The sequence below is a fragment of the Larimichthys crocea genome, chromosome XII (genome assembly GCF_000972845.2).
Source record: "Larimichthys crocea isolate SSNF chromosome XII, L_crocea_2.0, whole genome shotgun sequence".
NCBI classification, from domain to species: domain Eukaryota; kingdom Metazoa; phylum Chordata; class Actinopteri; family Sciaenidae; genus Larimichthys; species Larimichthys crocea.
In genome coordinates, this window is record NC_040022.1 from 12243741 (window position 1) to 12267963 (window position 24223).

General features: G+C 43.5%; 2 protein-coding genes across 11 annotated transcripts in view; one reads left to right on the forward strand and one right to left on the reverse strand.

Annotated features, from left to right (window-relative positions):
* Positions 1-4130: 4130 nt before the first annotated feature.
* Positions 4131-12110, reverse strand: LOC104919485 (phosphoribosyl pyrophosphate synthase-associated protein 2). 2 transcript variants are annotated; one of them, XM_027284910.1, is made up of 12 exons: positions 11963-12110; positions 10752-10912; positions 9482-9534; positions 7833-7899; positions 7572-7744; positions 7372-7487; positions 6598-6653; positions 6120-6268; positions 5969-6039; positions 5688-5834; positions 5398-5593; positions 4131-5206 (listed from the first exon to the last, which is right to left on the reverse strand). In XM_027284910.1, exons 2-11 carry the CDS (start codon positions 10832-10834, stop codon positions 5435-5437), a joined length of 1074 nt encoding a protein of 357 aa, XP_027140711.1. In that variant the 5' UTR covers positions 10835-10912; positions 11963-12110; the 3' UTR covers positions 4131-5206; positions 5398-5434. The 2 variants fall into 2 exon arrangements, with proteins under 2 accessions (XP_027140711.1, XP_010729826.1); XM_010731524.3 differs by having other exon boundaries at positions 4131-5593; positions 11963-12109.
* A 3869-nt stretch (positions 12111-15979) lies between these two features.
* Positions 15980-24223, forward strand: part of caskin1 (CASK interacting protein 1) — a 109535-nt gene continuing 101291 nt past the window's right edge. For 7 of the 9 annotated variants that reach the window (XM_027284900.1, XM_027284902.1, XM_027284905.1 and 4 more), the window contains exon 1: positions 15980-16785. In XM_027284900.1, the coding sequence (XP_027140701.1) occupies positions 16692-16785 (94 nt within the window). In that variant the 5' untranslated portion in view covers positions 15980-16691. The remainder of the gene's footprint in view (positions 16786-24223) is intronic. The other 2 variants (XM_027284908.1, XM_027284903.1) reach the window with 2 other exon arrangements.

A 24223-nucleotide genomic window follows, 5' to 3' on the forward strand; every position in this document is an offset into this window, starting at 1 on the left:
CATTCCAACAGCTGTTAGACTCTTTAACATCAGCATGACTTCACGACTTTCTTCTATATATTTTTTTTCATGAGTCATTTCTTATCCACCTAGTGTACACGAGGCACTGTGACAATTGAATTTCCCAAGCATGTGTTGGTACTGATGCATCACTGTGTAATATTACTGTTATATAATGCTGCCTAAGGCTCAGCCCACATCCAGTGTTCACAGGATAAATGACATGGATTCAAAAGTGTTTTGACTGAAATTTGTTTCAGTCTCTAGCCAAGTCATCTTCCCCATTTGCAATTTGTGAAACATGTTACAGGTTACATTACTTGACGCCTGCTAAAGAAATAACACAGTGCACCACCACACCACACATAACCATGTTCTCTATTGCAGCCATCAAGTTTAAATATTTTTATTTATTTATTTATTTATTTATTTATTTAATGGGCCTATATTACGTATTAAACATAAATGGTAATTTAAATTTGATGTGTGTATATATATATATATATATATAGGGCTGTCAATCGATTAAAAAATTAACTAATTAATCGCAAAAATTTCTGTAATTAATCGCGATTAATCATCAATAAATGTATCAATAGATTAAATGATCAAATTAATGTAGAATAAACACAGAGAAAGTATTTTAAATTCATTCATTTTATTGGCTTAAGGTGCACAATGCACAGTGCAAATAGAAAAAAGCCAGAATGAGGAAATATACTGACGAGTGCACTCCGGTAGTGTAGACTGGGTGTTTTGCTCTAAGGTGATATGTTAAAGTCGTGTTACTTCTGTGGAATTTAAATTCGGCTTTGCAAACTGTGCAAATTGCCTTGTTTTTGTCCAACGAGCCGTCGGGCAACTTTTTAAAATTAATGTTCCCCTAAAATCGGTCCTTATCCAGCTTTCCGCCATAGATCTCCTTAGTTAGGATAGATCATAGACATTATGCACAGACTCCTTTAGTTAGGATAGATCATAGATATATATACATAGACTCTCCTTAGTTAGGATAGATTTAGACATATACATAGACTCTGCTTTAGTTAGGATAGATCATAGACATATATACAGACTCTCCTTTAGTTAGGATAGATCATAACAATATAATAGACTCTCCTTTAGTTAGGATAGATCATAGAACTATACATAGACTCTCCTTAGTTAGGATAGATCATAGACATAGACATAAACTAATACAAGCAGGGCCGGTTTTAGCTGTGGGCAATGTGGCGCCGCCGCAGGGCGCAGTCTCCGTGAGGGCTTTAAGTTAATGCCTCTTATACACCCATTCACACACTAATATATCTGGGAAACAAAGCTACACTTTGCCACATCCAAAATGGCGGCCGCCACCGGAAGTAAACAAAACCGCGTTAATTGCGTTAATTTTTTTTAACGCGTTTAATGTGTGTGTGTGTGTGTGTGTGTGTGTGTGTGTGTGTGTCTGTGTGTCTGTGTGTGTGTCTGTTCTACTGACACTTGCAAAAAAAAATGCAATTTTTAATCTATAAAAATGAAATGAGACGTTTTCTTTGCAAAGCCTGTCCCACGTTTGACTCTTTCAAATAATGGACAGGACATGGTTAGTGTAGCTTACCTTGAAATAAATGTTTTGCTTACCTCCTGACATAAGATAAGAAAATGGATGTAAATGTCATGTCTGTGTGTTTAGTACAAAGCTGAAGACAGGACATAGTTAGCGTAGCTTAGCTTAGCATAAAGACTGGGAGTAGGTGGAAACATTTAGCTCAAATTCTGTCAAAATCAAAATTATACATCATAAGACTTGTAATGAAAAACACAGGCACAAATGTTCTCTGTACCGACCAGCCTAAAGCTGCTCCTAAAATATGATTATGATATGAGGACAGAGCAGGAGGTTTTAAATCTTGTAAATACAGCTCATTTCACCTTAATCTCATCTGATATATATTTATTTGGTTTTAAATTAATTCAGTGAAAAGGTGAGAATATCAGCAGTGTTTGATACATCCATTAGCACATGGTCTGCTGGTGTGTGTTTGTTCATGTGTGGACTGAATGACCCTCACAGACAGAACACCTGAACTTTACATATTTCCTCTCCATGTTCACCGTCTTTTCTCACAGCCAGTCACTCTACCAGCACCTGAGGTCGAGGCAGGTGAAGTTCTGTTCAGCAGCTCCCAGCTACTCTGTTCTGGAGTTTTTTGGTGAAGGCTGCTTTGGTAGAGTTGCCAAGTGCCAAAGGCTGGAGACAGAAGAGACAGTTGCTGTAAAGATCCTCAAAGACTTTTATGATGTCAAGGACAAAGAGGTATAACTTTGGACTTCTTTTGATTCTTATGACATACAGTTACATTCCCTTTCTGTGTAGCCTCCATCACAGTATGTACTTTAAACTGTTTCATGTCTCCTGTCTTCTCTCCAGGTGTCCATGTTAGAACACATCAGTTCTAACACAAACAATTTCTCTACGGGGATTAATTAAGTACTTCTGATTCTGATACTTCTGAGTGTCCTGAATCCAGACCAGACCAGCATCGTGACGTTCTTTGAGTGGTTTGATCATATGGGAAACACCTGTCTAGCATTTGAGATGCTGGATGGGAGTCTCTATGATCTGCTCAAAGAACAAAGAGGGAAACCTCTGTCTGTGAAAGAGGTGCGACCAATTGCACAAGCAGGTATGTATCATTATAAAATGGAACCAACTATCTATTGTTCTTATACTCAGAAATGAAGAAACCTCTACCCTAACCCTAACCCTTAAACGACAACACTGGACTTGTCCTTTCTGGTTTTGTCCTTGCAGAAATAGCTCATGATGTTAGACGGACTGATGGCTTTATTGATTGATTGACTGGTTTACTAATTGACTCTCATACTTATTCCAGTCTGCCCACCTCCCGAACTCTGATGAGTTGCTGCCTATAATGGAGGAGTCAGCAGCCAGGATGAACACCTCTGGAGCCACCACATGGTCAACTTGTGATGAAGATCCAGCTGCCTGATCTGAGGGAGAACTTTAAATGTCACCCATAAGTAAGTGACCATGTCTCTGGTAGCAAATATCTCATGAGGGGTTGGATGGATTGATGGCTTTATTGAGTGACTGATTCACTAAATGACTGTTGTACTTGATCCAATCTGACCACCTCCTGGGCTCTGATGAGTTTCTGCCCAATGAAGCCACCACAGGGTCATGGAGATCCAGCTGCCTGGTTTGAGAACTACCCAATATCTCCTGCGACAGCGAGCCATCAGACTGTTCTTCTGATCAAGTTCTTCGGCTGAGTCACGGCAACTTTTAGTTGCTGCTGCTCCACTGTGGAGGACTGATTAACATAATATGCTTTGATGAACTGTGACATTTTTTTTAATACAGTTGATTGTCTTGAATTAAATCAATCAATTTATCCAGTTGAAATACTTCACCAAGAGTGTTTGACAGGTTGATGCTTTGAACAGCTGTTCTATTCACACTTTTTTTTTTGTCTTTTCAATATAATTTTTAATCTTTAAAATCAAACTGACACTGAAAAATAATCAGAAATAAATAACAATAAGTGTAACTTTTGCAGCCTTTTGAGCCATCACCTTTCTGCCATCACTACCATACTGTTAATAATCAAAGGGCAGCTCTAGGAAGCTTTAGATTTGATATATATGTTATAATACAAGATTTCAGCTGTAAACAATCATATAGTGTGACAAACTGCCAATAAAAATCAGTCATCAGCCAATACTTAGGCTGATTTAAGTAACATAACTCCAGTTAGAAAAGTAGAAAATACAGGTCAAAGCTTTCTAACTGTAGTCAAATGTCTCTACAACCTCTGGATGGCCTGTGACAAAGACATTCATGTTGCCATAGAGATGGATCTTAAAAACTTTGATTCTTCAAATTTTCCTCCATCAAAACCAGCATGAGGTCAATATGTGAAAATATCTACCCTTATTAAAGGATTAATTGTAATTAACTTTAATTAAGACCTTAAACTAATAACATTCCCATCAGCCTGAGCTCCACTTGACTTGTGACTGTATGACTCAAAGTCTGAGCATGCTAACAAGCCAAATTAAGATGGTGATCACGGTAAACATCAGTGTGTCAGCAGCTACAAACAGCACAGAACACACTCTTCTTTACCTTTAAAGGTCATATTTATTCATATTAAGTGCAGAAAATAAATACAAAACATTTTTGGAACACATCTGGTAAAGTGACAAAGACCTGCTTCAGTCAAGTTTTGCTCATCAGAAAAAGTTTCAATAGACTCCTCCAGCTGTAGCTGCAGTTTGGAACGAGTGTGTGTTTTTTGTCTTTTTAACTCAGGTAGAATGTGTTTAACTTCAGTCTCTCGTGATGATCTCAGGATCAAGAATTCATTTTCCAAATGATTAAGAATAACTTTCCACTTCTGACCAGAGTGACACTGCAGCGACTTTAAATGTGGACCTGGCAGCTTTACAACAGTTTCTTTGTGAGTGGCAGCGCCTCCGGCTGGAGGACGACCGCTCTGTGGCGTGAACAAATAGAAAAGATGAGCAGGCATTGAGACCATGGCACAACGTTCGTATGGGTGACTCATGAAGACAGAATTTAACGAGTGCGCTGCCATGTAATGTTTCAAACATCCAATTAACCAGACTGAGAAAAGATTTCCTGCCTGAATTCCAGTTCTGTTTAGCAATTAGTACATTTGACACCAGATTAGCAGCTAAGTGCTATGGCAACCACGCAGACAAATGGCTAGCTGGTAGGACTCTATACTAACTAGATTAGCAGCACATTCACACACTACATTAATAAACAAGGATCTGACGGAGGGTCAAACACACGCTCTGATAGACAAGTTCGTTAGCCGGGAGCCTGCATATTCCTGGGTTAATTACAAGGGCCGATAAGAGTTAGCTCTGTTAGTGGAGACGCGACTGCGTGTCGGAGTAATGAAGGCCTGTGTGTTGGGAGCATGTCCTGTCGAAGGCACTGACACTCTTTCTGAATATTAGCGATAAAAGATTGTACTGCAAGGAACATTCGACGCTAACAGATTTGTTCTCGCACTAAGATTTAACATCGACATTCATTTCTATGGAAACACACACGATGGAGAGGCGACTGGAGGTGAGAGTTTAAAAAAGTGAGGTTTGGTTTGAGAAGAGGGGGCAGCCACTATAGAGATGATTAACATCCATTCAGGTGTGTGTGTGTGTGTGTGTCAGAGCTACAGAACAAAACTAGTGTGTAGAATTGTGTTCAGGCATCATCTATGTTAAGCTGCACTCAAAGGAAAGGGTTAGCAGTTATATTTGCATGTTATGATACAATTTCAGTGTTTGACATTCACCCCTATGTGTGCGTGTGTGGGTGTGAAGAGATGTGTGTAAAGGCAAATGATATGTATATGAGTGTGTGTGTGTGTGTGTGTGTGTGTGTGTGGGCTGTTCAGTCGTCCACTCCGATGTTGCGAAACAGGTAGGACATGGACTCTCCGTTGTGGATGCGGCGGATGGCCTCCGACAGGATCATGCTGATGTCGACCGTCTTGATCTTTGGACACTGCAGCTTCTGCAGCTCGTGGGGGATGGTGTTGGTCACCACCACCTGAAGGAGAGGAGAGAGAATGAAACATGAGATATGAAAGGTGAGAGTTGGTTTGACCGCAGAAGATTTCAGAGCGCTGGCTCGCCCGGCTCACCTCATCGATGGCTGACTCCTCGATGAACCTCGGGGCGTCACAGGAGAGGATGCCGTGCGTCGCCATGACGAATATCTTGTAGGCTCCTCTTTCCTTCAGTGTCTCTGCTGCTGCCACAAAGCTGTCGACATCATCGATGATGTCGTCCTGTGGGACAAACACATCTAATCAGCTCTCAGCACAGCACAGTGCCCTCTAGTGAGAAGACACCACAAACATGGAATTGGATTCATTTCTAATTTGTTACTTCCACACATGTTTAAAACACTGCAGGCTCTCACCACTATGATGGCGATGCGTCCTCCTACATCTCCGACCACAGTGATGGGAGGCTTCTCTTTAGGGATCAACACTGCAAACAGAAACAATGAGCTCTCCTATGTTTGCACCATGTATTATTGTTTAGTGTGTGTGTATGTGTGCTGGCATTACATGGTATCTCCATGCTGGGGTGAATGGCTCCGGTGGTCTTGACGGTGGGTGGGGAGTGTCGCCCGTCTACCTGGTCTGACTCGGCGTCCTGAGCTTCACCGTGGATCACCGCGATACCCAGACGCAGCCGCTCGGCGAATGACTGAGCCCTGCACGAGCACAGAAAGGACAGATGACAAGCTGCTGCACCCTTTGTCTGGAGCTGCGAGGGTGTAGAGGGTGTAGTACGTCAAGTACACAAACAACAGTTACACATAAATATGGAACTCTGTCCAAGTGTATGAAATATGAAATATTCTGACTTTGGCTCCCCCCGGTGGTGCTGCACACTGCTACATTAACATCATCCACCCCTCCAAGTCAGAGCGGTGACGGAGAACAACGTGAACGACGTGTTAGTTAATAGTTAGTCTGATTTAGTGAGTGACAGCTCTGCAGCTCGGCTCAGCTGACGATGAACTCCATGAAGTGAGACTACCTTTTGGCAGAGGCTGGAGATTTGGCCACAATCACAGCGTTCCTGTAGTCAGGGATCTGGAGGATCATGGAAAATAAAGACATATATCAAACGGTCAGATTTAAATACAATGAAGATGATAGACACAATAATTATCTAAATACTGCAGCAGTAACTGGGAGGAAAGGCGAGCTTTGGTTTCTCTGTGTTAGTTACATGCTCACAGGTACACATTCACTACTAACACGGTCAGTGTGTTTTATTTATCAACTGTGTGGAAGCTGACCCTGATTCCTGTCAGAGTTTTGCATAATGTGAGCAGTTCTGGCCTCTATTATCTCTGTTTTGGGGAAGCAAACTTATTTTCACAATAGCGAAACACACCAAACTCCAAACCCCACCGGACACGCCTTACGTCACAGATGCAGATCCGTCCTGCATGCGAACTCAAACCACCAGACTTTGTTTACTTGCTCAGATTTGGTGTTTACAACCGGCAGTTTGCACAGGGTGTTTTATTTTGAAAATCCACCGGATTCTCTATGCTGTTTATGTGTCTGGCTTCCTGCCACCACGAGGTGTTCTGTGTACACTGACGCGGGCTGCTCACAGTGTCCGTCAAAAATAGAAGAACCATGTATTTCATGCAGAGCCATGTGGAGGCCTGTTCTGGGATGCTTCTGAACCGGAACACGGCGGAGCGGGTGGAGTTTGAAACATCAGAATGACTGCGTATCGCTGCGGCGACCACAGTACATACGCGGCACATCCGTTCATGTGCTCATGTGTTGTTACCTCTTCCTGTATGTACTGCAGCAGGAAGGGGGAGGCTCTCAGATTGTCCACTGGAATGTTGAAGAAGCCTTGAATCTCTTTCTGATGGAGGTCCATGGTGATCAGGTGGGTGAGACCTGCACACACACACACAGTTGTAGACACCGGTTGACTTTGCATGTAATCAGGTGTACGCTGTGAAGCGACCCTCTCCCTCTTACCGGCTTTACACATCATGGAGGCGATGAGCTTGGAGACGATGGAGCCCCTCTTCCTCATCTTACACTGCTTGCTGTAGGGGAAGTAGGGGAGGACGCCTGTGATGCTCCTGGCGCAGGACGTCCTGCATGCGTACACCATGATCAGCATCTCCATTATGGTGGTGTTCACATCCCTGACAGGGCAGAGGGAGACAGAGAGGGTGACCTTCGTTGGGAGAACGGGGTCGAAATGTTTAATGGTGTGTGTGCGCGCTGTCTTACTTGGACACTGTCTGGATCACAAAGACATCTTTGCCTCGCACCGACTCTTGGATCTGCACCCGTGTTTCTATGGAAACGAAACAGGATGTGAGGATGAGAGGAGCAGAACATACACATAGCTCACAGCTCATAACAAAGCCTGCAAGGCCTGTTGGCTTCATTAGAGGGTTATCTGAGCACCCCCCCCCCCCCAATGCTGTGTGAAATTGTAGATACTAGCATTCCAAAAATGTGCCTCCCACGGTTCAGAGATCAGAAATCTAAACGCCTTCTTGCAGAGCCAAACGTCCAGCAGAAGCACAGAGGAAAAAAAACGTCAACCCAAATGCCGTTTGTTTGATAGTTTATGCAAGCAGCAGTTTGAGAGCCAAGAAACTTTGTCCGACTTTGAACGATCATTTGGAATATTCATCATCGTACATCCACTATTAGATAATCCAGGACTGAGCGAAGCACAGGCCAGGAACATAGAAGATTCATCCATCGACTACAAGTTATATTCCACGGAACATTCTGATTTTCAAAGCACATAACAAGTTCTTGGACTCATTTCTACCGTTTTATTTCTACGCCATGAAGACCTTGTCTGTACTTCAGATATGTAATCTAGCAGGCTGAACATTTGCTCTTTGTTTTGTCTGACTTGTTTGATAAAGCAGGTGCAGCGACTGTTTCACAAACGTCTTCTGGGAACTGGGCACAAACTCACTGCTGTACACCGCAGGAAAAGTCCACTACACTTAAAACACACTGCAGCAGGTGTTAGAGCAGTTTGTAGCATGAACGTACAAGAGCCCATGGACACACAGACACACCACAAATACTGCTGCAGCGCTGAAATGTGTCAGAAAAGAACTTCTTACATTAAATATAGTGTTATAATGATATGACATTAGAAAACGTTTCCTCAATCAGACTCTACATGTAAAAAACTGTTTTTTTTTAATAATAACACAGCCAGCAGGACATTTGACTAAAAAGTGTAACGACACAATTAATACATAATGAACTATAAAACATAAAATGGACCCTTATGTCTCACCTAAGGCCTGTTTTATAACCAGTAATAATTCATCTGAATATAACGGTGCAAACAGATCTTTGACTTTTGGTCTCACACACACACACGCGCGCGCGTGCGTGCGTGCGTGCACGCACACACACACACACACACACACACACACACACACACACAGAGCTCAATGTGCTGAGTCACCTCCGCTCCAGGATTCTTGTCCACTAACATACAGTTATTATTTAATTTACTGATGTTATATTTAGAATCTGAAACACTCCTCAGTCAGAGGACTTTGTATCTGACACTTATGCAGTGAACAGTGACTCCTGAACCGTGACTCCTGAACCGGAGCGTGAACCCAACCGTGTAACTTCTGTGTACAGTTACACGGCGAGAAAACACGGAACCTGTGAGGACTGACAGGACTTCACACCACATGAGCAGAGTGAACTCTAACAAGTCTCATCCCACTGGAGGACTTCAAGCTGTGTGATTGTTCCACTGGTTCTGCTGTACTCAGGTCAGTCTTGCAGAAGAGACACTGACCTCAGTGGAACAGACCTGATGGTTGCAAAAAGAAGTGAATATGAACATGAGCATGAGGAGTCATACTGCCTGACAAACACCTTACCTCTGTTAGCCTCCTGGTACACCTGCACCTTACCAAGCTCCACCCCTAACCGCCTGAGACAGAGAGGAGAGACAGACAGAGAGACAGACAGAGAGACAGACATTTATTTGTTGTGACATTGCTTCTTACACACTTACACGCACAGTATGGAATGTAGTGTGTGATAAGCCAAATACTCGCTTTGTTTTTATAAACATGCGGTGTGTGTTATGTCCTTGTGGAGTCCACGTGTGCATTTCACTCATTTGCATTGAATTCAGATTCTCCGGCTGGTGTTTGAAATGCAGATGCACTCAGCCATGACAGATCTGTTTAACCCTTTCCACTCCACCCTTATAACAACTTTTTTAGGGGGGGGTCAGGGGACCTTTGGTGACACTAATGTCAGGTGTGGGACGAGGTTAAGACAATATCTTCTTGCTCTCAGGTGAAGAGATTTCTCCCTCTGCCTCGCCTCGAGGATTTGATGCTTTTCTACATTTAGTAAACGTCAAATGCACATTGAGAGCTTCCACTGGTATTCTAAACCTTTAGAATTGATATTTGTATCCATTTAGATTTTTATTTGTTGGCTTTTCAGGGTGATTGGTTGAGAGGGTGACGGAAGCTCAGGATGGGCCAAATGTTTTTTGTTTTAAAGAGAAAAACGTGAATTAAATATTGTTAATCTATAATTTTAATATAAATGTTCCAATTAAAAACACGGGTCAACTTTGTTTGCTCATTGTGTCTCCTCCTGATTTGACCGACACTCTGAACGTTGTCATACAGAACAAAAAAGGAAAAATAAATGGCCAATATAATATCCTCTACTTTGCCATGCACATCATTATTCAGTGTTTTGCACTTCCTGGAGTTGTGCACACTTGCATTAGTGAATTCTGGAGCACTATGAAAAACATGCTGCGCTGCACAGATAGGATACAAAGCTGCAGGAAATACATATCTGTCAATGAGAGAACTCATTTTTTGCAAAGTGACTTTAATTTGCAGTCTGCTATGAAGCTTGTGTTGCTATTGTTAATACTAGCTCTGGTTCCATACTGTAAACCCCATACGTGTTGAAGCATGCACAACCAGCTATTCAAACGGACACATCCAAACTCAACTTTCAGGATCAGAAGTGAAATCCCTGCTACAACACAGCGAGGACAGAGGTGGTGACCGACCTGTTCCTGGAGGACTCATATGGGCTGTTTACTGTAAAATAACCGGTCTGTGCCTGCATCACTCTGCTCTGTTTGCCTGTGTGCACGTCTCCTGTACTCACTCTGCGATTCTCTTGCCCAGCTCGCGGCTGGAGGGGTGCGAGTTGGCGGTGAAGATGACCAGGCCGCCCTTGGTGTGGTTCATGTCTCTGGGGTCTCGACCTCTGCTCTCCCCACACTCAGGCAGTGGATCCCTGGGTACCCACGCTGCGCTGAGCCCTTCCTGCAGCGGAGGAAACAAGAGGGGAGGATTACCTCCTTTAAAATCAACTCTGGTAACTCGAGTAGAGGAGGAACGGTCTAGGTTTGTCATTTGATCTCATTAAAAGGTTACATTCAGACTTAAGAAGCTGTGTTGAAGCTACTAACTGTGGCTTTGTGTTCTTTAAAAGAGGACAAAAGATCCTCGCAGCTCATTTATGAACTTCCTGCAAAGCAGTAAGCAGTTCTCCTTTGAGACTGAATAACAGCAGGGGGATTTCATCATAATTTCTTATGAGACAAATGATACACACTGTGTGCGCACACTCAGACCTAACAGTGACAGGTCATCTGTCTGTACAGGGTTCTCCCACCTGCAGATCTACGTGTAGTTAGCTTTAATTTGACTTTTAACCTTGTGCTGTCCAGTCTCTTTAACTGCATGAAGCTGTGTGTGTGTTGGAGCATATATGTGTTCTGTAGCTTGGAGTGTGTACAGCTTCTATCAGCCTGCTGACACACACACACGAGACCTGTGGAACAATAACAGAGCACAGAGCACAATGGCTGATGCCATATGTAACCATGTGCGGCTTCAGATAATTATAAGACTATCTCAGTTCATCTTTTATGGCGCGAGTGACGTTTAAATAAGCCAGCTCGTGCATGTGCAATAAACTGCATATCGTCCATCGCGACTATCAACACAGTCGCGACATTAGCTGCCTTATGTTGCTAAGCTAAGCAGGACAACACAGGTTTCCGCCGTTCACGGTGCTGTGTGTTATTCCCATATGAATGTGTTCAGAGGTTACACTGTGTGCTGACGTTGTGGTTATTAGGCACAACGCAATTAATACAAATGAAGTGAAATTAATATTAAATGTTCGGCTGTATCATCGTGAGATAGCGTCAGCTAACGTTAACACAGCAGTACTAACGCGATAATGTGCCTCGTAGCTTTTGAACGCGCGAATTGATTTTTCACGTTTCGGAGAGCCTAACTGCGCAGCCAGGACCAAAAATACAATAACGACCATTAAATTAAAGGAAGCGGAACGACAGTCCTCACCAGCTTGTGTGTTGGGTCCGGTTACAATCTGCAACCAACGTTATTTGAATAAACAAGCCTCCTCCGGCTCTCTTCAACCTGTTCCCCTCACTCCGACTAGCTAACGATGTTCTGTTTTGAGGGACGGTGAAGCTCGGCCAATCACAAGCCAGGAAATCGGAGAGGGTGGGGTTTGTGTGATGCCTTCAAGTGCTCTCTTTAAACCCGTATACGGTAATGATTTTCAGGGGGAAGTTATTCATTATTGTCAGTAACTTACTGATTTCAGTCAGGTCCGAGGTCGACATTTCATTTTTAAAATGCAAACGCTGTTTTTGTAAGTTTTACAGAAATTAGTTACTAAATATGATTTGAATTACCAACAAAATCCACTATTACATGGTGGTTTGCTAGTTTACTCAGAGGTAGTGAACTCAACCTTCTGATGTAAGGCACCAACAATACTACACTAAAAATGTTGTTGTTTTACGGTAAAAAAACAACAACAACAAAAAAACCCATAATAAATACGGTATAACTTGTTCTAACATTACAACAAAAGGATGTCACATTTAGGGTTGGTGTTTTATTCTGTATTTTAAAATGTCTGTAGATTTTATGGTGAAAAACTGTCAAAATTTGACATTACAAGAACGTAAAATATGCCATGAAATATTTCACAACCTTTATTTATGTGGCATTATAAGGTAAATATAGAAGTATTTTCTATTGACTTTCTAGAGACTGTTAATTGAAAATTAAAACACCGTAATATTTATTGACATATTTTACGGTCTTTTACTGTCATGGTTTTTCACCGTATAATATACAGACTTTTTTTTTTTTTTTTTTTTACAGTGTAGGAGCAATACAGTGTTCTATTTAATAGATTTTTTATTTCATTTTCTTGTCTTTTCCACTATATTTATGCTGACTTTCTGACTATCTACTTACCTACATCTTGATGTAACTATACACACTCATACATGCATTTTTCATTCACTGGTCTTTATTAAAATGTGCAGAAAAATAAATGTTTTTACTCATTGCATCATTTTAACAACAGGACTAAACAATCTTCTTCCTCCTCTTCATGCTGTCAGTGACAGTCCTCCAAGTTCTCCAGGGAGAGGTGCATGCTTCATGACAGGCCACTTGAGGGCAGTGTGTTTTTTTTCTAAATGCTTCACACAACATCCTTCCTTCGGTCCTGAATGTAAATGTTAATGACTTTCAAGTTTTGAATAAACATATTTTCATATGTTTAAAAAAAACACTGTCTTGTTCTCACTCACTGCACACTAAACAAGAACAAATGTCCTAATCCTTCACTGTCAATTTGACACCGACTTGCAGTCAGGATACGATACAGAAAGAGATATTTATGGATTGAAATGGAAAAAGATGGCAGATGAACCTTATTAAATGACAAGAATGTAAATTCAGTGGTCAAACATGCGTCTGAGAAGTTCTTCACATTCACACACACACTCACAGAGAAAGAGAAAGAGAACCGGACTCTCTGCATGTAATAGATATGGCTAAGTGGCTCATGAATCTACAGTTTCCTCCCTTGGACATATATTGAACCTTGTTTCAAACTAATTGTCTAACAATGCCAGAAAAAGACACACAGGTAGGGGGTGGGTAGGGGTGGTGCAGGTAAATTCTCTACATATCAAGCGTTAGTGTTACCACATCTCCGAGGTAGTGAGATGCTTTTTGCATTAACAGAGACAGATTTATAAATACTCTCTCACTACCATATGGGCTACTCTTCAGCATTCTTACATAACTCACTGGATATGTGGAGGAGGCAGAGAGCAGCATCCAAGCACTGCCCACACACACACACACACACACAATGGAGAGGAGAGTGGAGTTAAAAATCTGGAGGAGGTTGGACAGAAAAAGAAGACAAGTGAGATGTTGCAGTTAGAAGTCAGGGTCAAATTCATGATTTATATGTGTTCTTCTCTCTATGACCGAGCACATGAGCATTCACTGCAGCTGAGGTGTATTCAGGCTGTACAGGTTTGAGCACTGACTGAATTCTTGAAAAAACAATGAATATTCTAAATATAAAAAAATGATGGTTTGGTCTGTCCTCTGATATTTTAACAAATGTTGACACAACAATATTGACAAACTAAGATAAGCTAAACTAACCTGCCACTGTTGTGAGCTTCATATTTACCATATAATCATGAGAGTGGTATGGATCTTCACATCTAACACTTTGCAAAAAAAAGAACAAACATGTTTCCCAGAAAGCAGCAGTGTTGTGTTAAATTGTAACAATGATTCAGCAGACCTGTGTGGAGAGGGACAAAATAACAATAAATAGTATAAAAATTCCATCCAAAGTGCCATCACAGGATTATTTTTCATGGTTCAAAAATAGCAACTTAGCAACAACATCAGGTACAGGTACTTTTATTGTATTTAAGTATTGTACAGTTATATGCTGTACAGTTTAAGATATCCACTCCTGTGCCACTTAATATTGCTACATAATCAAGCAAAGTCCCTCTATGGGAATGACATGGCGATGTTTCAGATATAGATCATAGTGCTGGACAGACTATTTTGAACTGATGATGGTGTGAGTCACAAAGCAGAGATCACCAAACAAGTTAAAGCTATTGTAAAGAAACAAGCTATACCTACAGGCTTTCTTTTTAATTTGCACTTTATTTCCTTCAGTATTGGATATTTACAATGATCTACTGACTGTGTTGGCACACTGCCAAGTGTTTTGAGAGATATGAATTACAATGTTGTAAATGAATGTATGTTATCCATGTTAGCTCCATGATTTTAGGGATGGCAATGTTGGTTTCTTGTTCCACCTCATTGGACCAGACTAAAACATCTGACCAGACATATCCATGGCTCCTGGAGAATGTATCCTAATGATTTTGGTGATCCCATGAGGTGACATTTGGGGTTTTGTGTAAAACGAATATTGCCATAATCAGGTCTCTGTACTTTGTGTTAGGTGCTAATTCGGAAATAGCATGAATGTAGACTCTTTGGATACTTCTCTGTAGTACTATTGACCCTCTAGCACAATGTGTTTGTGTATTTAGGTAGTATTGTCTCAACTTGAGTACAATTACATATAGCAGTATTCTGCGCGACAGCTTCAGGTCCAGCAGCTTCCTATGTGGTCCCTCCGACCACTGAGGTTGAAAAGTGTCCATCGTTCCACACTCAATCTCGTGACCGCTATGATCCGGATAACTGAAAGTGTGGACCCACTTACTGTATGTACTCAAAAGAGCAAGTGTAAGCATGGAAGTGTTCTCTCGCTCATATTTAATGTTTGTGCAGTGCAGTGTTGGTGCAGTACCACAGGAAATAAAAGGTTCTTTAAGGGGAACTAGAATTCTTAGTTTCACCCCTGCTAAGGAGGCCTTTAACACAGAGGCAGGTGTGTCTTTGTAAAAATGTGGACTCACTCATCTCATCTGCTAACTGTAATAGATTACATCTATGTAATGATGCAAGTGCAGCAAATACATCCTGATGAAACTAGATGGAGCCACGAAGGAGCCGTGAGGAGGAGAGATGAGCACATTGTTTGTTCACTTTGTCTGCGCCTTCCTCGCAGCTGAATAAATCTCTGCAGCCTCTGTGGAGAGAGAGAGAGAGAGGGAGAGAGAGAGAGAAAGAGAGAGAGGGAGGGAGGGAGAGAGGGAGAGAGAGAGAGAGAGAGAGAAAGAGAGATAGAGGCAGAGAGGAGGAGGGAGAGAAATGAGAGAGAGGGTGGGGGGGGAGAGGGGATAGGGAGAGAGAGAGATGGGGGTGGGATGGAGAGAGAGGAGAGAGAGGAGAGAAGAGAGGAGCGAGAGAGTGAAGAGGGAAGAGAGATGATGAAAACGGGGATGCGGGAGGGAGAGCCCTCGCGCTCCTGGTCCGCCCCCGAGTTGCAGCACGAGCCATTTAGCGGTACGAGCTGGGCCAGCTGTAGAGCGCGCGGGCGCGTGTACGTGCCCCCCCCTCCCCTCCTCCCCTCCTCACTACCCCTGCCCCCACGCGGAGAAAACCATTACCAAATCCAGAGCAGGAGCGCACGCGGAGCGATGGCTGCAGCAGCAGCCCTGGATTGTGTTTACGACGCAGAGCACGAGAGCGGCACAACCGCGGGAGAAGCGGACACCCCGCGCGCGCCCGTTTTTTAAAACGCACAATCATTTACGCCAAGTGTCCGCGAGTGAGCTGCCGCGAGGCTGCTCTCCTGCATCAGCCCGCGCTGAGTCTCCTTCCTCTCGGTGGCTGTATATTCCGCTGCTGCTGCTGTTGTTGTTGTTGTTGGAGCAGCTGCAGCCCTATCACTGATGAGCAGGAGCGCGAGGAAACGAGACCACTCACCTCCACCTCAAAATATCACGCACGACGCCAGCGCGCTGTTACTGGAATCTAGAGCGGCCCAATAGCACGGTACCCGGTCCCCCATCCAGCGGCGCTGCACTCAACTGGGGGAATCCGAGAGCATCCCTCCATCTCACCCAGTCAACCCCCCTCTCTCTCCCTCCCTCCCTCTCTTTCACCCCCCTTCATATGCCAGAGCATTAGGGGGGTCCACATCTAGTCAGGGGAGGCCAGGTGGGAGGAGGAGGAGGAGGAGGCGGAGGTTTGGCTTGTTCGTGGCCGCGGTAGACGCACCCTCCGCGTGGTGAGGCTGGGCTGAGAGCGCCGCTGTGTCGGAGGATGCTGCGGGAGTAGAGCGGCCTCAGAGCGGAAGATGGGGAAGGACCAGGAACTGCTGCAGGCGGTGAAGACCGAGGACCTGCTCACCGTGCAGAAGCTGCTGCAGAGGCCCCGGCCAGGGAAAGCAAGTAAGACACAGTATTCTATTCTATTCTATTCTATTCTATTCTGTTCTGTTCTATTCTATTCTATTCTATACAGTCATGCGTCCTATTATAATGATGCCCCGTGATGGCATTGAAACATCTCACATACCTTCGCTGGCTATAAGAGCGTATCTGATGATGAAGATATCTATGTTTGTGCATGTATGTAGGGGTGTGTGTGTGTGTGTGTGTGTGTGTGTGTGTGTGCATGCAAGAAGGAGAGAGGAAGGAAGAGTGTGTGTGTGTGTGTGTGTGTGAGAGAGAGAGAGAGAGAGAGAGAGGAGGGGTTGTATGCATCAGGGTGTATCAGAGAAGATTAGTGGTGTGATTGGAGACTGACAGCCCATCTTGAGACCCCTGCCCGAGTGCACTGCAGCAGAGAGAGAGGGGGAGAGAGGGGGAGGAGGTGGAGGGAGGGAGGGAGGGAGAGTTGTGATTTTGGATGAGGGATCAGTGTGACCCTGTCTCACAAGTGAGAGATGATGCCGGTGGCCTTGTGATTACAGTTTGACATCACGGTCAATGACAAACACACACACACACACACACACACACACGCAGGGATCAGATACGTGGGTGCTCAGACCTCGTATTTGTGTATGTGTGTGTGATTCTGATCTATTCTGTGTGCATCTGCTCTTCTAATTGTTTATTTTCTGCAGGCGATGTAGCCCTTCAACATCCAACAATGTTTTTTTTTTCCGCTTCCACAGCCCACTCTAATGTGTGGGCAACACAGAGAGAGAGGGAGCTGCAGATAGATGTGTTGTGTAGAGGCTGCCATACGGATACCTCCACTGATAAACAACTGGCTGATTCACTTATCTACAGACGGTGGATGGATGCTGTAGGGGGCAGCTGACAGCGTGAAGCACACTTCCTGCAGATGTGGTCTCAAATATTTAAGCTCAGACGTGGTGAATAATTCAACATCTTTTCACAGCTAGATTAGCTCCGGTCTGTACATCATGTGACGCGTGTCCTCGCTACCCAGTTGCTAAAACTGTTCCAGTCAGGCAGGTTTGCAGCACCTGACCTGCCTCACACTGAAGAGAGGCTCCGAGCAGCAGGTGGACCTCATCTGAACAAACAGGAGCTGATTGTTGTTGATTGTTGTTGATTTCAGTTTAAAATTATGGAGAAAAATCAGAACATTATTCTTATTATCGGACAAAAAGCAATAATGTCGCGAATAACGTTGCGCTCATTTTAAAGACCCTGCGCAGACACACTTTATTCACAATTATTCTGGCTCATTAGACCTTTAATTGAACTTTCATGTACTCATAAAACACTGGACAAAGGTTCAATAGCAGTGTCCTGGTCTTTTTCCAGAAGGGCTAACTAGAGAAGAAGGACTACAGGAGAGGGATGAATAAATCATCTCAGTCCTGCAGGAGAAAATAGATCGGCTGTTGATCTTGGCTTCTTTCGTACATCTATTTGTTAAATTGGCAATTAAATGTGACATAATGTGGGAGGAAGGATTCTATAGAAAACATCACTTTGGATTTGAACTTGTGTGGTAATAAGTTAACTTGACACAGATGGCAAGGCTTGTACAGCACATGGCCCCTCAGGACTGTTTGTAAGAAGCAGTGGGGTGCACATACAGGAAACCCCTCGGATTAAAGTTAGTCTGCAGACTGTCTGGTGCAAAAATACAGGCATCCCTCCGTAAAAACAAGAGTTGGTAGAGTCCGGCTTATTCAGGTAGCAGGCCAAAAATAGGTGTGTGTTGAACTCAGCGGAGTACATAATGTACAGGCACATCACAAAATAACCTTTAGGCTAGGAGTGAAGTGCACTCCAGCCGGAAACCCCCTCTCACACCAGTACATCACATACAGAGGGACAGGAAAACAAGTTCTTTTTAGGCAACAGCCAGCACACTCAAGCTGTGCACCAAATTAGAGACAACCCTCACTGGATTGCAGATAGCAACTAAAGCAAAAAAAAATATTCTGCAGGTGAAAGAGGAGTGAGCCTGCCAATATATTCTGCTTATGAGCACAAAGAAGATTGTAATTGTTGCACTCAGCATGATATGCTGCTGCACAGTTAGCTAACCACTGAAGGAATAACACATTTACGTGTAGGGTTAGGTGTATTGGTTTACATACGTAAATGCATCCAATTAGTGATGAGAAGTCCAGCTCCTTTCAAAGATTCGGCTTGACTGGCTCATTAGCTGGCTCATTTAGTATCACTTGTACCCTTCTATTTTAGCCTAATTTAGCAGTTATCAATGGTTTATTTTTATGCATTTTTTCGTTACAAAAACACAGTTAGTCTGTGCCGGTTTGTTGTTGATCCCGCTCTGACGGACTTTTTGAAATGTTTGCCCCCCCTACTTTCTTTCATAAAACGGTATGATCCTAGTCTGGCCCATCAAAATAGGTCCCGTCCCACGCCCTGCGTGGATTCTGAGTATGAGCAGCTGAAAGTTCGGCTCTCCCCGACGGGAGTGGGCTCTTATCGTTTGCCACAAAGAATCGGCTCTTAGAGCCGGCTCGTTCGCGAACAGCACATCACCACATCCAATGTCCCTGCAGCACAGTCGCCTGTGTGAATGGGTGTTGATTTAACTTGAGGCCAGATTTATTGGCGTTGACACTTTCAAAATGAGGGTAGAACAGTCCACTCAATACAATTCCTCCTCTTTTTCTACCCCTTTAATCACCCTCAGGTTTATCTCTTGACCTTTTTGGAGGGTAACAGTAAAATGCTGCCTCCATATCAATGCATGAGTTTTAACAGTGCAACAATGACGATGAGTCACAGGAGCCATTTTTCACGCCTGAGTGAAAAACAGAAAACTTTCAACGCTTTTCATCTGCTAAACAAGAAATGTCTTTTTATAGCAGCTCACACTTCTTTTTCTGTCAGTGGGATGGTAAATGAAGGTCTTCTACCTCTTCCACCACCATGTGGGTGGGAACGTTTTTTTTTTAAATTTTCTCTAGTTCAAGTGTGAAAATAATATCACAGTACTGTAACACAGCGGCTCTAAGGATAGGACATCATTGCAACAACTGAGCACACGGCTTCCTCTGCACCTTCCTTCGGAGGTGTTCGAGCATGTTCAATGGGGAGGAGACTACGTTGCCCGTCTAGCCCGGGAATGCCTCATGATCCCCCCAGGAGGAGCTGGAATCTGTTGCTGGGGAGAATGACGAATGATGCTGCCACCACGACCTGACCCTGGATAGAAGGAAGAAAATGAATGGATGGATAGATGGATGGATGAATGGATGGAAAATCCCTGTGTAACAGTAGAAACAGCTTTACTGTTCTTGGTGCTGAAAACATCCCCACGGTCATTTAAATCAAAGTCCAGACAAAAAACAACTAGAACCATCTCTGCTTCAGAAGTCTGAGGTCACGATTTAAATCCAGTCCAATCCGGTGTTTGAATAGCAGGTGATCACTATCGACCAATCATTTCACAGATCTGAAATCAAGCAAGAAAGACAGGATAGCTTCAGAAATTACTGCTGCTGCTCATGCTGCTGTTACCACCTGAAACCACTATTTAGGGGGCTGACAGCCCACCACTTCCTGCTCTGATGTCCACCACTTCAGAAGAGGTGGCCAAAATAACAGGAACACCTTAAATATAATGTGATGCAACAACCGGTCGTGGCCACCCACCGCCAGTCGGGTTCCGCTTGAGGTTTCTGCCTCTTAAAGGAAGTTTTTTTCCTCGCCGCTGTCAGCAAGTGCTTGCTCATGGTGTGAATCGTTGAGTCATCTGTAGATGTAGTGTTACAGCTGTGCTCATAAATTTACATACCCCTGGCAGAATTTGCAAAATGTGTACCATTCTATAAAGAAAACATGAATGATCCCCCGTTCAGACGTTGACATACCCTTTCATCTTAATACTGTGTGTTGCCCTCTTTAGCATCAATGACAGCTTGCAGTCTTGCAGTGATAGTTTTGGATGAGGCCCATCCTTGTTGGCAAAAAGCTTCCAGGTCCTGTGAAGTTTTGGGTTGCCTTGCATGAAGTGCACGTTTAAGATCTCCCCAAAGTGGCTCAATGATATTGAGGTCAGGAGACTGTGATGGCCACTCTACAACCTTCACTTTCTCCTGCTGGAGCCACTGCAGGTGTTAATCGGCCTTCTGTTTAGGATTGTTGTCTCATGCGCAGCTTGCGGGGCTGATGAGTTCAAAATTGTCCTCCAATATTTTCTGATGACATGCCGCATTCATCTTTCCATCAGTCTTAACTAAATGTCCTGTGCAGTTGTAGCTCACACACTCCCAACGTCAGAGATCCACCTCCATGCTTCACAGTAGAGATGGTTGGTGTTCATCAGAGGCCTTGTTGACTCCTCTCCAAACATAGTGTTTGTGGTTGTGACCATAAGTTTCATTTTGGTAATAATTATAACAACATTTTGATAATGAATGGCTTCTTCTGTCCACTATCACTAAATAAAAGAAAGGTTTTGATCATAATCAGTCATATTTTCCAAAAAAAAGGCTAATAATTCATAAATTCTGCCAGGGGTATGTAAATTTATGAGCACAACTGTATAAATAATCTGTTATTATTTGGAGCGATATAAATAAAATTGAATTGAACCGATCTGAAAAGACACAATACAGGCGTCCCAGCACCAGGAATTCATTCATGTTGAGACACACAGAGCGATGCTGAGTGACGCTCATCATGGAGAGGAGTGTGACAACACGTTAAAAAGAGTCACAGGGTTGACTCCATCGCCAGGTATTCCTGTCGTTTGGGTGCTCGTCGTATTTAACCGAGTGGCACGCAGCCAGGCAGACACGCCGAACAATCAATCGATCATTCATCCAGCATCTAAAAGACACAGGTCGCCATCACTGCTCAATAAACACCTAATCGCTCGTCGTCAGCGTCACATCATCGGCAGACTGCAGCGTTTTATGGTCACATCTTGAGGTTTTGCCCTGCTGTAACACACAGTGTTTAAACGCAGCGTAGAGGTCTGTCTGTCTGTGTTCGCCTCTGCTGTGACGTCTCTCTCTCTTTCTCCCATCAGTCTGCTGTAAAGCCCCGCCTCTCCGGCGTTGCAGTGATTTGTATCATTTGTGCAGCTGACAGCGAACCCGACCACAGAAACCACTTCATGTTTGACAGAGTGTTTGATATACTTTGTGAAATGTCATTAGTGGATATGAAAGACTAAATAAGCCTTGGTTCCGGTTTTCAGAGGGAGGTGTGTGTGTGTGTGTGTGTGTGTGTATGTGTGTGTGTGTGTGTGTGTGATATTACAGAGGTGGACTGAGGGCCGCTCTTAGCACAGAACAAACAAACGGAGCCCGGATAGAAGCAGCCAGGCAGTAATGACAGAGCCGTGAGCTGAGAGTCACAGACAAACAGCAAGGAGAGTGTAACGCCAGGCTGATGTTAACACACACCTGTTTGTCATCTTGCATTAAACACAAAGCTCACAGGCCGGATAGCTGTGTGTGCGTGTGTGTGTGTGTGTGTGTGTGTGTGTAATAGGTCTGGCAAAGGCTCTGCCCTTCTGCAACTCATTTACTCCTCCTCAGGCCAGACATACAGTCTGCGCATATTCACCTGCATCACACACACACACACACACACACTTTATCACACACACGCAGATCTACACACTCATACGAACACATCTGGCACCATCTGGAGAGTCATCATCAGCTTGCTGTCAGCGTCCCCTCTGCACATGGCACTTGACGAGGTCATGTGTGTGTGTGTGTGTGTAGACCTTGAGTGTGACCTGAGCTCTGTGTTTGTTAATGGGCTGTTACAGTGTTTGTGTGTCAAGGCGGATGGTGTAATCTGTATTGATGGTTGTTTATTGTGTCATTAAAGGCTGTGTGTGTGTGTGTGTGTGTGTGTTGCATCGGTGAAATGATGACACAACACCCCTCCCCTTCCCCCGATCTCTCTCTCTCTCTCAGTTTACTGCCATGAGCGACTGACACATGCCTCCGTCGCAACACAACACTATCTGCCTCCGTCCTTTTTCTTTGAAGCCAGCAGAGACGCTAATGCTCACAGACCGTCGGAGATACCACCTCCTCATCTCTCTCTCCTCCCCCCCACCCACATCTTTCTGCGTTGACGTGCAAGGCTGGCAGAGGAGTGGAGCAGATGATTGCATCCACACCAGTGCACATCCACAAAGGAGCAGGCAGGCAGGCAGGCAGAGAGGAAGCTTCACATACTGTCAGCCACAGTCTTCATATTGGTTAACCGTGCTCTGTCTGTAACTGTGAGAGAAACACGGCATGAAGGAGCTTTTTTAGCTGGTGGTGCACTTATATTATATAGAGTGCTCTATTGGATTATATGCACCGTGGTGTTCAGGATGGAAGCTTTTTGTGCCGCAGTACTGTTAGAAATAGCAGGAATATAACAAGAAATCATATCACATACCACAGATTGTGTTCATTATGTGCATTCAAATGGATACAAACACATTTAACAAGCTTGTTTTTTATTGGAAATTCTACCACCAACAGCCAATAGGTGAAGGAGATCTGGTCTTTTTGTACTGGACAGCCATGAAGTCGGGGGACTTACGCAAAGCAGTATTTAAAAGCATTACAGAGGCTAAAATATCTTGACCTTTAGTCCATAGCATTAAGCAAGGTTTAAAAATGATAGATCCTACATTTCCCATAATACAACTCTCACCATATCTTCCATGCCAAGGTCAGCTTATCTTTCAAACTTACTCCATTCCTGTCAAATACAATATATAAGAGTTTCAAGCCTAATGACAACATCACGGTTACTTACTCTCACTTTATGAAGCCCACCTTCCTCATATCGGATGTGAACGTAATATTGCCATATAATCACCTTTTTAAATTTATATGGAGAACTTGTAATATTGGTACATCCATCAGATAGAGAGCAGCATTCACATTTACAACATCAAAACAACGTGTCATATTTCTATACATGATTCTGTATGTGTTGTGTTTGAAATATTAGAGTAAAATAACTAGTAACAAAGGTAACAAAGGCTCTGAAGTGGTGTGAAGTATAAAACAGCATTAAATGGAAAGTACTTGAGTGAATGTGGTAACAGAATACAGAGTAATGTGTGGCTCACTACTCCCTATGTATCCACTGCAAAACATCTGGTAATATGGTCAATAATCCAATGTAAAGCACACATACATAGTGTTGATTTTCTACTACATGTGTGGTGCTCTTCACACGTGTGTAGGTACATCATACGATGCGAGGTGTAAGTGATGTGATAAAGTGTGTGTTGGGGGGTGCTGCTGTTTTCTCATCTCGTTATCATGTAGAATGTGGAGAGGGGGGTGTTGTTCCACAGAAACTGCTGCTTGCAGCTCGTAATATATATTAAGAGTTTCAAAGAAAAATAGAAAATGTGCCAACAGATTTATCGATTGAGTTTTCT